Raw genomic sequence first — 16,050 nt, forward strand, 5'->3', positions numbered from 1 at the left:
CTGGGTCTTCAACTCCGGATCCGCTCGCTTGGGTGATCTCGACCATCCGGAAAAGGGCTCACCCGAACCCAACTTCCGGTCTTCTCGAGCGGGCTTCCGCTTCGGCTTCTCGTCCCTCGGAATCGTCGTGTGTTTCCTTCTCGTCCGCCGGTGTACTAATCGGCAGTATTCATCCCTCGGACGCATCGTGTGCTGTCCTTCTCGCTAGCTGCGTCTCTTGCTCCTCGTGCAATCTTCCGCTCCGGCTTTCGTCCCTCGGAACCACCGCACGCTTCCTTCTCGTCCGCCGGTGTACTCTTCCGCAGCGCCTCGTCCCTCGGACGCACCGCGTGCTGTCCTTCTCGCTAGCTGCGTCTTCCGCTCGACTACCTGTGCTCCTAAGCTCCTGCACACTTAGACACAAGGTTAGAAACACACAGGACCTAACTTAACTTGTTTGATCACACCAAAACAACCTTGGGGTTCCAAAACAAAAAACTTCACCCTCTACGACCGTGGCTCCCAGACCAAAGTCACATTTGATCGTTTGAAAACTCCTAGGGGTCGTAATGGATCATCTTCCTCTTCTTTTGAGATGCAGTCTTTAAGACAGGAAAATTAAGAATTGCACACTCAAATTGTCTCAATGGATAAGGAGATGGAACAGTGGTGGATGCTGAGACACAGAGGAGAGGTGATGAGGATAAGAAGCGACGTAAGGATTATGATGCTCTCATGACTCATATGCGGTAGTTCATAGCTAATTTACCTCCACCACCCGTTTCATTTGATTTTGATTCACAAGAGACTTAGGATCTATCAAATCCTATTGATTAATTTTTTCTGAGGTTTGTTCCACTAAATCTTATTTTTTTATCCTACATTAATCATGCAAAATATATTTATCATACAGAAATTAGTTAATTTCTAAACATTATATTACTATAGGAGTCTAGGTCTTAATTGATGATTATCATTTGCTTGTTTCTTTTATCTAGGTATTAAATGTAGTTATACATATATACAATATTTTTATTTATACATAAATATTATATAAATCTATTGTATTTAGGTTTTTTATTTCTATTTTATATATGGATGTACTATTCGAATTATGGATAGTATAATTTTTTTTCTATTAAATTGTTTGTATGGATGTTCAATTATCGGATTATGTTTAGATGTTGTTTGTTTCTACTATGAATTGTGAAATGTATTTGCATTATGAAAATGTGTTTGATGTGTCAATTGTGAAATGTGAATATATGAATGAATGTAAAATATGTTTGTGTGGATTGTGAATATCATCGTTTTTGATGATTTTACTTGTATATGAAAATTGTATCCAGGGCAGAGCCTAATTTAGGTCCGCTGGGTCTATTTTTTTTACATTACCGACGGAATAGGTATTCCATTAGTAAATACCGAAACATTTACCAATGGAATATCCTATTATGTTAGTAATTATCAAAATATTTAACAATGAAATATCTTATTATATTGGTAAATTTCAAAGGGTTTACCGACGGAATATAGTATTCCATCGGTAACTTCTTAATATATCATCGATGGAATACTATATTCCGTCGGTAATTCCTTAATAGATTACTGACGGAATCATCTATTCTGTTGGTGACTATCGATGGAATACGTGATTCCGTCGGTAAACCTTTTATAAATATACCGACGGAATATATTATTTTGTTTGTGATGCTATAGAAAATAATTTTCCATTGGTAAATACCGGTAGTGTTTATTTTCCATCGGTAAAGTATTTCCCAACGAATTATCTCCTGATAAAATATCTTCCTTCACTAAACCCTTATATCGACGAAATTATGATGGAATTTTTCATCGGTAAAATTATTTTTTTTTCTGTGATTCAACGTTACCTGACCTAATTAATTATTTTTTATTATATATATAAATGTTTTAATTAAATTAAGTTAATTCAGTTTAATGTGTTATAGTAGTTATACTCATAAATATATTAGAACACCACTGTATAATGGTGGCAAAAGACGAATACGTTCGTACCCATCAACCCGTCCCAGGGTCAATACAGAAGAGGTAATCACGAGCAGCTACTAGCCTTTGGAATAGTGACTAGTACATAAGGGAGGCGGACTTTGCCGAGATTTGAACCCTAGATTTCATCGTGACAATACTGTATGTGCTAGTCACTAGACCGTCCTGAAAAGACTAGAACACTATTGTATACAAGTATATTGGAAGTGGAAAATATGCTAAGATATTGTTTTGAATTTATTTATTTTTAAATAAAAAAGGAGCGTCATTTGAAAAATCATAATAAGCCATAGTTATTTCTTAAGAATAGATTTTTTTTTTTTTTTTTGAAATTTGGTTCATAGAATATAGTAGATAACCCGAGAATTTTCAGCCTTGTATTTTTCAAGCTTCGGCCATAGAATTTTTCAACCGATGAGAAAACCTGTGAAACTCCTGCTGCTTTGATCATTACTATCAACTGGCCTTCTGGAAACATTAATACTCAATCCATGGAGATGGAGATGAAGATCAAACAATCACGTCAGCCATCAGAAATTTTCATGAATCATTTGAATAATTAATTCATCAGTCGTTTTCTACCCTCTCTTTGACCAATCCACAAATCATGACTTGATCGCTTCCATTGAAATGCGATTTACTAATTAATTTTGTTCGTTGATCGGTTCTGCATCCGTTTCCCGGCAATCGCAGTCGATCTTTCGCTTATAAATTGACGCGCGCAGATCGATTGGATTTCACCGAACGACACTGAACACATTCGCTCGCAATCGTAGAAGATGGCTCGCTCTGCCTCTTCCGCCCTTCGCCTCCTCGTCTGCTTCGCCGTCGTCCTCCTTGCCGTCGCCGGCGACGACAGCCCACTCTACTCCGTCTGCTCCACGTCCGCCAACTACACTGCCAACGGCGCCTTCGACAAAAACCTGCGCACGCTCACGTCCCTGCTCGCCGCCGTCGCCCCGACGGCCGCTGGCTTCGCGGTCAGCTCGCTCGGCAGCGGCGTCGACGCCTACGTGAGCGGCCTCGCAATGTGCCGCGGCGACGTCTCCAGCCCGGAGTGCGGGGCCTGCCTCGCCACGGCTGGCGTCCGGGCCCGCGAGCTCTGCCCCCACAATAAACAGGCCGTCCTCTGGTTCGACCACTGCATGCTCAAGTACTCCGACGCCGACTTTTTCGGCAGAGTCGACTTGGACCCCCAGATCTACATATACAACGTGAACAACGTCTCGTCGGACCCGGCGAGGTTCGACGCCGAGGTGGCGGAACTGCTGGGGAAGCTGAGGGCGGAGGCGGCGGCGTCGTCCCTGTACTTCGCGGCGGGCGAGACCGGGATCGCGCAGACTGGAGGCGATCGGGAGCTGCACGGACTGGCGCAGTGCACGAGGGATCTACCGCGGGCGGACTGCGATCTCTGCCTCGGCGCCATCATCGGCCAGCTGCCGAGCTGCTGCGCCGGCAAGCGGGGCGGGAGAGTGCTGAGTGGGAGCTGCAACTTCCGATACGAGATGTACCCGTTCCTCAACGTTTGATTCATAATATTAATAATAGATTCATCGAATAAAAGCATGTAATGGCTTAGCGTAAGGAATGGAAGAAACAATCAATATAGCCAAATGCAGAATGAACAATCCCTTCTTATTAATATCAGCAGAGTTAATTTTATTACAATTAAATAATCCTTTTACAATTTGTTTTGATCGAAGTGATAGTGATTGTGATCACAGTTTACAGTCACAACTGTTTGTTTAGATGGAGAATACATGTGTGAAGAGCTTTACATGCATTAAGGTTGACAACCAGAGGGGCAGAGAGTTTTGCCCCTCTAAAAGAATACAATCAGCTAGAAAAAACATTATACCAGTGAGATTGCCTCCCCTCAGAAATCACCCAGGAGTCCTTGTGCTTGGCCGCTGCTGGATATCGACTCTTCGAAGAAGGCTATACGCGTCGGAAGTTATGAATTCTTGGCCTGCAGTTTTTGGGGGATTGCAGAAAGTGTTTTTCAGCTTTAGACATCACATCTTCACTTAAAAAGGGTGAGAACTCTGTTCTGATGAAATGCTCACCATTTTCAAATATTTTTTGTGGAGCTTTATTGCATGGCTGCAAGCTTTTTTTGCATCTAAATCTGATATCTCGTTTAATATCTGAGTTGTGGGAAACAACAATGAAAGGCAATAAGAGAAATCTGAATTTTTATCGAATAAACTCACTAATCAAAAAGAGTTGTGGATAGGTTTGCAATTCTTTACCCTGACGACATCATCCAAACCTCGTGCTTCCTGCAGTATCTTTGCGCTTTTGTCCTTGAGAACACTAGCAACAAGAAAAACTGTGATCGGCAAAGGAGCTTCAGAAGTTTTAGTTCCATTTTTGATATTGTCCCTCTCAAATTTCCCGAATTGGCGAATCTTAACTTTCTTTTTGGACCCATCATTCTGTTCTAAGAACTCCGGTTCTTCGTAAAGGGTGAAGATATCTGGGTGATATTCTAAAGCCCATGTCATCTGTAAGACAGCATCAAGCATGTAAAATATATGTACATCTGTAATTATGACTCAAGGACCGACGATCAGTAAGTTTGATATGATGTCTATTCCATGTTCATTTATTGGTTTAGTGTTCTCTAATTGTGATGTTTGTTCACTATAGCTTACGTGTTGCATAAGAAAACCATTTTAATTTAAGTTGTAGGAACAATAGGTAAGAAACTGGATAGGCATATAGAGTGCATGGATCAAGTTTAGTAACAGTGGCAATACCTCCCAAAGATACAAAGAATCACCAAAGGATAACTCTCGCCGAAACATTACCATGAACATACGAACTGCGAAAAGGTAATCACCACCACCCAGTGCTTCTGTTCAACAATAAAGGTAAACCAAATTAGTACACACGTAAGTGAAGAAAGAGTTGGGTCAGTGAGATAGCTCAATGATGAAGGTATCCTTTCATGTTCGAAAAAAAAAAGAACAAAACAAAACATGAACACTGTTATTTTAATGTCGATGCATCTGATGCACCCTCTATGAAATAACAAGTTTATATAGTATATCATTTTAACACTATCCCACCCAAATCCATATCTGAGATGTGAGAATTGAGATGTCCAACAGACTTATCGTCTGTATCTAGGCATGTTAATGCACAAAAAAACATTATGAATGCAAGCATACCATAGTTTCTTGTGTCACATACCTATGTGTTGGTGAAGTTTTGGGTCCAAAATTTGTGTTATGGATGCTAAACTTTGGAGTTGGTTCTCCACCCCTACGGAGCTCGCTGTGCATCTGAAATTTCCTCGCTTTAAGAAGTCAAAACAAATGTTTAAAAGACATCAGATAGAAGCAACAGAGAAACTCCTATCAAGGAGGAACTTTAATTAGTGGAAAGTATTTAACTTTTAGCCAGTTTAATCAACTATGGAGCAGACAATAATATCTGGTGTTTGCAATTCGTAAAAAGTTGCTATTGCGACATTCATATATCTGTTCCTTAGATGAAAACTGAAAAGTATATTGCTCGGATGAAAATGATAGAACAAGTAAGGCACTGTAATTTGTAGTTGATAACTTTAGCTGTTCCTAACATGTGAAGAAAAGCCAAAGTCTTTCACAAGGGAATTTGGTTTGGATATTCTTATAAATCATAGCTCTAATTTGACCATGAGACAGTGATATAAGTAACACTTAAATAGACAATAGGAGCTAAATGTTCTCATATGTAATGCTTGAAACTGCAGGATATCTCAAAGAATAAACAAAAACAAAGTGAGATGACAACGAAATATATACCAGTTTGCGCATCAACCTCTCAAAGCACCAAAATGCATCTGCTTCGTCTTCGAGAAGAATTATCAGTGGAGAGCAAAGATCACTCATACCTGATAATTCAAACTATTTAGATTTTGATTTAACATACAATGGGGAAAAAAACATGCCAACGTGAATTTTCCTGATTTTACCACCACTTCATGCTGGGTGATGATTATGCTTCGTGAGTATGAAAACAAGAGAAGCAATTAAAAGGAAGATAACAGATACTTTAGACAGCTGAAACATGTAAAATGATATGGGAGACTACATCAAACACCAAATTAGAGTTTGTTGCTGAATAAGGTTTGTTTCCACCTTGACAGTAGCCAACATCTTTGTCAATCCAAGCATAGACAGCTAGAATATCCCAAAGCTTCGAAAGATTTTCTTTCTTCTCATAAAATACCAGACCTCTATCAGTCCGGAGCACATCAAGACCTATAACAAATAAAAGTAAATAGCTTAGTTTTGAATAAATTATCATTGTTAAGGAACTGTTCTGCTACAATACATCTCTTAAAGTGATTGGCTGAACAATTTCTTCATAGTTTTCTCAGTCAGTCTAATTTTCTCATCTGTGTCATGAAACCTCCGTCCATGAATAGCTACTATCTAGAGATGGCACTATGCTTAGATTGATCTGAAACATTTTCCACATGAGTCGATGAAAAAAAACTAATAATTCTCTTGACAGATGGTTAGCCAGCTCATTTCTAAAAGAGAAATTGTTAGGCAGATATCATAGAACCTGCTTATTTTGATTGGCTCATATTGTATGTTGACAAACACACACAGGGAAGATGGATTGGCATCTAAGCTTAACAAAGGACATGAAAGACAAAAAAGGATGGGAACAAACATATAAAAGCATAGAAGAGAGGACAACAAAGGTACCAATTTGATGTAGTGTAAGCTTCCACTCAATCACTTGTTTATCCATCATAATATCCGCACTTTCAGCAGAACTCTTAACTTGTTCACTGTGGGGAGGAGTTTGACAAGGGCTGGCTTCCATGAGAACTAAAGGGTCCTGAATAGGTTGACCATCCTCAGTGACTAATGGAGCTGTGACAATTATTCCACTGCCGACATGTGAATCCAACTCATGGCACACATCCTTCCATCTTTCGTATTGCACTCTGTATGACAAATTTATATCCCTTATAGAAACAACATGAAATAATAAAATGGATTATCATCACCCAAAGCAAAGGTGGAAGCTTGATTCCAAAAAAAAATACTAATTCCATTTACGAAACATGAAATATGGCAATTGCAACATAAACTATATCTTGCATCAGTTATGACATACCTCCGTTGTTGTCTCAGCTCTTCTCGTTCTTCAAAGGTGCTTTTGGGATCAAAGCATCCAAGTAAGAACTCCCAAACCTGTCCTCTTATAGAAGGATGAACACCCTGATCAAGTTTTTGGGGACTTAGTGTCAGATGATTCTGTATTGAAGTGCATTGCTTGTTGTTTTACATAGAAAAAAAAGTGAAATTGAAACCAAGGTACTGTGTTACCAAGAAAAAAAACACATGATTTGAAGAAATAACTATGCAGTATTCCCTGATGTCAAACTACTAGCCATGGAAAGAAGAATGTTCATACAGCCAGGTCAAGTTGATTCTATGAAGTCTATGAACGACATCAATATTAACGTGCATTATCAGTGATATTGACCAGCCACTGGGATAAATTAGTCATGTTTCTAAGTCACTGAAATAACAAACAATTCTTTGATCTGTAGAACTACTAGTTGTGGAAAGATGGACTATTTAAATACAAGAAAATCACTATGCACCATTTATTTTATTCATGGTGAAAGGAATGTTCAAAAGGCAAAGTAATTTGATCACGAAGTCTACCTGAGACAATATCATATCAATATTAGATTATATCAATAAAATTGACCAAAATAGCCAATGTTGATCCCAAGATTTGATGAAAAGGTTGAGGGTCATGTTAGACCTTGTGAATTAATGAATAGCATCTTTAAAAATCTAATGTCAATAGATAGAAGAATAATCCATGATAGGCCTATCCCAACTAAGAAAATATTCAGAGAAAAATGAAATATTTTCATATAATTTTTGTTAACTTCGAAAAGCAGATATAGACTTTGGCCATGATTATGATGATAGTAACAAGAAATATTTAGTTATTTTATTAATGTGATTCAGGAAATCAAAGTTATGATACTGCAGTTACTAGTACTAGGAGCATAATAAATGAAAATAATATTGTGTCAACTACAATAAACTAGAAAACTCTAATTGCAGAATTGACCTTGAGCGAAACCTAATGTTTCAAACGGAGCTACAACAATGAGAAAATGAATCACGGAATATTTAAGACTGAGGGACAAGGAATCCTTATGAGTTTTAAATATCTTGCATCTAATATTCAATAAGTATATGAAAATGACAAGGCTATCATTAATAGGAAAAACATTATATGATTAAATTGGAAACGAGAAAGGATTTTATCAAGTGTTATATGTTTGTTTTGTGCCTATAGATTAAAAGAAAATTGTATTAGAATGTGACCCTCGAGATGTTTATAGAAAGGGCAAAAAAAATTGTAACACCCTGTCTATCATGAAAAGTTATTGCTGCTAAAAGATGAAGCAAAACAATGAACATACCCCTCTTTGAATCCGGCTGAGAACTGAAGCAATATCCAATTGACCTTCTGGATTGAATGCAGCTTGCCATCTTCGAACACTTAGAGTCTTTCCAGCCTACATGAATAAGCTAGAACAACATTTTTGAGGGAATTTTAACAGAAACAATGCACAAGGAAATCTAATTAAACTGAAGATGCGCTCTCCTGGAAAGCAAACTAATTTGTTTAAGAAAGATATAATGGAAGCTCTCAAGCTCTTGTGCAGGTTCCGAACCCAAGACTTGGTAATGACACCTAAAACCCTTACCAGCTGAGCTGATTGGCACCCTCAAACTTCACTTAAAAGGGAAAGATTCATGTCATTCCAACTCCACTTATATGCTTCTCATTTCCTCACATGACTTTAAAGTAAATCGAGAGATTTAGTAAGCACAGAGAGGAAAGCAGAGACTACATAAAGTTCTGAGAAAACAACAAATTTGTTGTATCTCTTGGTTACAGATCAGATTCACATTCTTAGAATGTGACAGCTAAGTCAACATGACAAGACACTTACCACACAAAGCCAATCAAGATAACCTTTTTATGCTTATCAAAGTAGAAAATTTGCGCCTTGGAGGAGCTAAAACATCGAATTATTTAGAGAAAAAAAGAATTCCATTCCGCGAACAAATTACACAGAAATCGACCAAACCATACCTTAATTTTGAACTTGCTCTTAGGGCCCTCGGCGCACTCAGTCCGAGCCTCGTAAAAAGAGTCAGCCGGAACCCCGCTATCTCTCCATACCATATTCATCATTTTGCCAAATTCCCGAAATATATCAGAATACTACCCGCTCGCCAAAAGAATCTACGGCAACAAGAGCCAATGATCCCCGAACGGCCGATCAAGCTACAGAAAGATTTGACCTTCTACTCCGCACCGGTCAGGAATGGGCCCAGATCGATGGCTGCGCAAGGTAAAAAGATGGCTTCGGAGAGGGAGGGAGGGAGGACGCTCATGAATAGCCGGCGAAACGGAACGAGCCCTCATGGTCCCGCTTACATTTTGGTCGATTTAAGTGACCAAGCGGCTTAATTTTAGGAGTTTCCGACGGACTAAGAGCGGGAGACGAAGGAAGACCGCCGATTCCATCGCCTTCCGACTCGGAGACTTCCGCGTCGTGGTTGGCTCTCCCTTTTTAATATCTTTATTTATCTTATTTCCTCAGCTTTTTAATTTTCTTTGACTTTTAATTGCGTTGACGCAATTTGGTCAACGGCGTTTTAATTGAATTGCGATTGCGTTGACTTTTTAAAGTATGTTTTTAAAGAATATTTTCAAAACTAACGAGAACTGTTATGATACGGTCCGTCTCCAGCCTGTTCTAGAATAACAGGAAGTTCCTACATGGGCCGAGTTGCCGTTAGTCCGACCTCCCGATCTCCGACTGATTCAACCTCCCGACCTATCAAGTGGCTGAGTACCGCGCACCCAAGCACTCCAAGTTTGAATGGGTTGTGATCCCGAACTTGGATACAGGAGGTTTTTCTATCTGAAGACAGTTGCACCTGACGATTACCATAGTGCTAATTGCAAAGAAGTGTATCCTTTAGTAAGATGCGTCCTTGGACTTTTCTTCATGGGTGATTCGGATTTTCTATCCCGATGTCTCTCTCTCTGCCCCCTTATTCCACTACCTAAATGATAATAAAAAAAAAAACAAAATCTTCTCATCATTTTGAGTAAAATTTCATAATTCTTTCCTCCCTCTTAAAACAACTTCGGTGCTTCATCGGTGATACGGTTAGCAGTGGAGGGGCCCAAGAGGAAAGGGGGAGAAAGGTCACGGTCATTTAGCGGTCAAAAGTCAAGAGGACGTGGCGGTCAATAGTCAAGCTGACTAGGCAGTCAAAAGGCTAGCCTATGGAACAGGCAGAGGTCAGGCAGACTGGTTGTTCAAGCAGGCGAGGCCGTGGGAAAACAAAGGAAGTCGGCGAGCGGAACCTGGGATACAGGTCGGGATCGGCAAAGCTGGGCAAAGGCAGCGCAAGCTGCAGGCCTATGGTCGAGGGACAGGAAACAAATCAAAGGGTGGAAGCGGCAGGGTTGTGCAGAGACGGCTCGGTCTGCAGGTCTGCGACTCGAAGGCCCGGAAGTGCAAGCCACAAATCAAAGGTCGGAAGCGGCAAGGCGGTATAGAAACGGCTCGGTCTGCAGGTCTGCGACTCGAAGATCCGGAAGAGAGAGTCACCAGTCACAGGCCGAAAGCGACAGGGCTGTGTAAAGACAGCCCGATCTACGGGCTTACAGTCGAGGGCCGGCAAATACAGGGTACAGAATGCAGACCGTGATCGACAGGGCTGTTCAGGGTTAGCCCGACTAACAAGTAACGCATAGAGGCAAGATCTGGTCGAGGGGTGTGAGGTAGATGCAGACCGCGATAAATAGGACGAGCTAAGCTGTGCAGGAGTCGGAGGATCACAACTGTTCGTCAAGGGTAATCATTGCATACCAGGGAGATGTGCGGAGGCGGAGGTTCCTAAGCAAGAGGATGCTCTCATAACCAATGGCAGTCTGACAGATGTCCTTCACTACGAGACAAAACCCCTGTGTAAAGGCGAAGGTTCCTAAACAAGAAGATGCCTTCACGACCAATAGCAGCACAACATGTGTCGGGGATATACGACAAAGCCAAGCGTCTAATGTTTTCTGACAGGTTAGCAGGTTCTGGAAGCAAGGCGGGTGCATAAAAAGGAGGAGATTCCTCGTACGCGCTCTCTCGTCACTTTTTCCACAACTTTTCGTTTTTAGTCTCTCTGCTTTTTTCTTGGGAAAAAGGACCTGACTTGAGCGTCGGAGGGCCTGATCCGGGAACTTTTTCCCTGGGTTCTGGTCTCTAACGTGAGGGAGGGAGATCGTCTGAGTGTGTGCAGGGTCCTGCAGCAGCGTCAGCCGCCCGTGGGAGCCGAATCGCCCGCGACTTTCCGTCAACAACCAGGCCACCGCGACCAGCCTCCGTCCGACTCAGCCTTCGGACAGGATCAATCGGCTTTCCTCTCAATTTGGATCTCCTCCCTCCGTCGATTTCTCAGCAACTCTTACTTCGTCAACTCCCGTAGCTCTTGCTTCGTTGACTCCAATTCCATCGAATCTAGCTCCATAAGCTCAAAGGTGTCCTAAAAAGTTGATTTCACCTAACGAAGACAAAGTTAATGTTGTCGAATGTTGCATTATTTTGTGTGTGTGTGGTTTGCCGGTTGTACGACAAAACTATGATGGAAATGGTTCTAGATTTAGGTTTTCAAAATATAATGTTTTTCATATGAGTTTATTGGGTTTTTTCTTATTTGTTGTAATCGAGAATTCACATGTCTTGGTTGTTTTTTTCAGGATCAAAGTAATTATTATGGAGGGTGAATCTATGAGGTCGTCGATTGAATTTTGAAGCAAACGAAGACCGTTGGAAATTTGAGCAAACAAAAACTCTTGGGATGATGAAGGTAATAAAAATCATATTGGGACTATATTGAATTTTATATATCCTGAATTTTATATAGTTTGATGGAATATCTGTATTGTTGATTGGAATTTTTGCATTATTTGATTGATTCTAAAGATTTGAACAATGAAAAAGATATGAAGAGTTCTCACCCATCTATCACAGAAGAATTGATGTCGAAAATGAATATGGATTTTAAGACAGAAGATAATGCCTATGAATTTTATTTAAAATATGCTAAACAAGTTAGATTTGGCATAGGAAAGACTAAAAGCCAATGATAAATTGGGTAAATTAGTTGATAGGATTTTTTTATTGTAGTGTGCAAGGTAAAAGGAGAAAAGACAAACGAGATATTTATGTGAAATTAAGTCATCCTGAAACAAGGTTTGGTTGAGGCTAAAATGAAGGTTAGTTGTCGAAAAAATTACAAGTTTAGTGTGGTGCAATTTGTTAAAAAGCATAATCATTATCTTTCAAGTCCAAACAAAACTCACCTCTACAGATATCATAGGAATATATCTTCTTTTGCAGCGATACAGATTGAGACGACAAGTGATGTGGGAACCCCCCTAAAGCATCTCATGATCTTATGGTGAGACAAGTAGGTGGGAGGGAGAATTTAGGTTTTATTTCTAAATATTATAAAAATTACTTGCGATCTAAAAAAATAAGAAATATGAGAGGTGTATTGGAATATTTACAGAAAATGAGTTTGATGATCATAATTTTTTTTTAATGAAATTCAAGTTGATGAAGATGATTTGATAACTAATTTTTTGGTTTGATGCTAAAATGGGAGTTGATTATAGAAATTTTGGAGATGGCGTTTGCTTTGACAGAACCTACAAGAAGAACAATGAAGGTCGTCCAATTCTGTTGTTTGCAAGTGTTAATCATCATAAGCAATTCATAAATTTTGGTGCAACTTTATTATATGATGAAACCTCTTTGAGATTTGAGTAGTTGTTTGATAATTTACTAGAGCTATGTGTGAGAAAAAACTAACAATTATTCTTACATATTAAGCTGCAGCAATGACAAAGATTTTAGCTTTTAGATGGCCTAAAACACATCATCATTTGTGTATTTTACATATTTTTCAAAATGCCGCACTACATTTAAGTGGAGTTTTTTTTTCTCAATTCAAAGAGTTTGCTAAAAATTTTACCTCTTGTATATGTGATTTTGATAAAGAGGAAGATTTTATTTTAATTTGGAGCATATCCAATTGAAATTTTAAAGCATATACAAGTTGTATTTATACTCTTGTGACATACAGAATGTTTTAAACAAGAGTGATATTAATCTCATGATTCTAGTGTAGAAATTTGTGAGGATGTTGGATCACATACAAAATATAAAGTCACTTCTCATAAAAAGAGTTACCATCATATAATTACACTTGATTCATCATGTGAAAAAATTGAGTATAGTTGTAGCTATAGAACATATGAATTTACTACAATTTTATGTTCTCATATTTTGAAATAATTTACGATGAAAAATATCATGAATATCCCAACTAAGTATATATTGAAAGGTGAACGCGAAAAGTAAAAAATGGATACTTTAGAGTTAATGATTCAATTGCGAACAAAGATAGTTTAGATTTAAAAATACTTCACAATATGCGATATAAAGATTTGTGTGGGTTGTATGTTCAATTGGTTACCAAAGCAACGGAAAGGGAAGACACTTACAAGTTTGTTAAAGATGGTTTGTTGAGTATGTTTATGATGGTAGATGAGAGATTATAAGTTAATGAACCAACTATCCAATACTTAATGATAACCCAAGAAGCTGGTCAGTTGGTTCAATATCTAGATGGCACAAGGCATTTGAATGAAAGAGAGTACAAAATTGGCGAAGGAAACTCTCTTGGAGTCAAAGGAATTAAAATGAAGAAGAAAATGGTTTCAAGTAAGAGGTTGAAAGGTGGCTTAGATAAGATTTCAAGGAAAACGAAAGCAGCGAGGAAAACCAACCAAACTTCAACAATTGTTAAGGTTTCGTCCTTACTAAAGTGTTATATATTTGAATTTATTTTTTGTCGTTAGATTTGAAAAGGCTTATAGAATTAAATTATTCTATTTTTTATATATAATAGGGTATAAAAGAGCATTATGAAAGTATATCCAGCATGCCTTGTATAGAATCTTAATAGATGATCAATCAGGTTAAGGATTATTTTAATATGTTAAACTAAAATAATTATGTTATTACTATCTAAGACTATATTTTATTGTTTTAGCCTACAAATCATATGCAAACACTTGAGAGCTATGTTGAAGGTTTGAGTATGGCTAAAACTCAATTTCCACCGTTTTTGTCAACACAACTATCTCAAGTTCACTCATGTTTTAAGATTTCGAAACTAAATATTTATTAATAAATTGAAGTAATTGTCTCAAGTTCACTATGATATTGGTTATTTTTAGGCAACTATCTCTGCTTTAAACTTTTAGATAACTGTCTCAGCTTCAGACAGCAGACTAAGCAAAGAACAAGATAAGATGAATATGATGATCGCTTGCATTAAATTTTAGGGAGCTTCTTCCATTGTAATTTTCCTCATGGATCATATTAGGTTGAATTTATATTGTGTCAGACTTAAATCAGTGTAAATTACGTCTTTTCTAGTTAAAATTTTGGTTGATGACTAACTGCTATAATTGGTGGATCATAAAGTAATAAGATTAACTTGAAGCCTCCAACAATTCATTTTGAAGTAAACTTGAATTCTCTAATAGTTCAATTTGAAATTGCTTGAAACATAAGACATGGTCACAGTACTAACCCATAATAATTATGAATAATTTTACCAACCAGGTTTAAAGTCCTATTGGTTATACAACACATAATTGAATAATTAAGTATTAGCTAGCTAAGGATTTTAAAGTTGTTGGTCAAGGTTTTTACATTTTGAATCCTCCTTCAATCCAACAATGCATTTTATATTGTCCTTATGTCACCTGAAAAGAAAATACAAATAAAGTAGTATCTTGATTTTACTTTAGTTACAAGTTCAATATTGCAAATATGATAAACTTCTATTCAAGAATTCATACCTCCATAAAAGTTCAAAAATCATGCTATATGGAAATATTGAAGGACTTAAACATGATTCTTTGCCATCAACCATTATTTTACAAGGAAACTTCAAAGTTTGTGTAGGTCCGGGTAGGTCGGCTAGAAGGGGGGTTGAATAGTCTAAAAAATAAATCAAGACCTTTCTTGAACTTTGGACTCATATTAGTAGCAACAACATAAAAATAAACAACAAAAGAACTGAAAGAAGAGACTCGGAATTTTACTTGGTTACAACTGGGGTGGTTGTTAATCCAAGACAATGATAACACTAGAAAACTCCTTCGTGTAGGCGGAGAAGCCTCTTACAATCTTTGAACGCTCAGACTATTGCTAGGAATTGAATGCTTGAGTTGATTAATTATTTCCTAGCTCTAGGGGCCTTTTTATAGCTCATGGAAATTCTATCTATAGCTTGAGGGTGCCTCCCAAGGGTATGGAGGGTGCCTCCAATGAGACAGTACGGATAAAACTTTATCCGCTGTGAACGACCACTTTGGTCAGGTCGAGGGTGCCCTCAATAGGCATGGAGGGTGCCCTCCGCCTGAAGGCTACGGAGGCATTGGTTCGCTTCGGAGGCGCCTTCAACACCTTGTTGAGGGCGCCTCCAGCAGTATTCTCCAGCTCCTTTCGCTCTCCTGCTGCTCCGATCGCCTAGGTGATTGCGGCCAACCGAAATAGGGATCACCCGAATCCAATTTCTAGCATTCTCCTCGAGCAGCCTTCCTCTCCGGCTTCTCACCCACCGATGTACTCTTCCATAGCATTTCGTCCCCTCGGACGCACCGAGCCCATCGGCTCTCTCCCGTGTCGTCCTTCTCACTAGCCGCGTTTTCCGCTCGACTTCCTGTGCTCCTAAGCTCCTGCACACTTAGACACAGAGATCAACAAAACATGACCTAATCTAATTTAGTTGATCACACCAAAAATAACCTGGGGTTCCAACAGTTTGAACAAGAGTTAAGTTCAATCAATGAACATTATCCATTTGTCAACAAATAAGATACATGGATCATGAGTAAATT

The 16,050-nt window shown here is 38.7% G+C and overlaps 2 protein-coding genes across 2 annotated transcripts; one reads left to right on the top strand and one right to left on the bottom strand.

The window, feature by feature from the left end:
- Positions 1-2,786: 2,786 nt before the first annotated feature.
- LOC122044106 (cysteine-rich repeat secretory protein 38-like) lies at positions 2,787-3,536 on the top strand. Its single transcript, XM_042604645.1, has one exon. The coding sequence runs from the start codon at positions 2,787-2,789 to the stop codon at positions 3,534-3,536; it is 750 nt and encodes a 249-aa protein (XP_042460579.1).
- Positions 3,537-3,638: 102 nt separating this feature from the next.
- LOC122042592 (rab GTPase-activating protein 22-like) lies at positions 3,639-9,631 on the bottom strand. Its single transcript, XM_042602769.1, has 11 exons — positions 9,151-9,631; positions 8,471-8,566; positions 7,135-7,238; positions 6,717-6,961; positions 6,138-6,260; positions 5,802-5,890; positions 5,206-5,311; positions 4,770-4,867; positions 4,260-4,514; positions 4,074-4,154; positions 3,639-3,976 (listed from the first exon to the last, which is right to left on the bottom strand). Exons 1-11 carry the CDS (start codon positions 9,250-9,252, stop codon positions 3,962-3,964), a joined length of 1,314 nt encoding a protein of 437 aa, XP_042458703.1. The 5' UTR covers positions 9,253-9,631; the 3' UTR covers positions 3,639-3,961.
- Between the last annotated feature and the right edge of the window lie 6,419 nt (positions 9,632-16,050).

Source organism: Zingiber officinale, chromosome 2A, assembly GCF_018446385.1.
Source record: "Zingiber officinale cultivar Zhangliang chromosome 2A, Zo_v1.1, whole genome shotgun sequence".
In the NCBI taxonomy this organism is placed as follows: domain Eukaryota; kingdom Viridiplantae; phylum Streptophyta; class Magnoliopsida; order Zingiberales; family Zingiberaceae; genus Zingiber; species Zingiber officinale.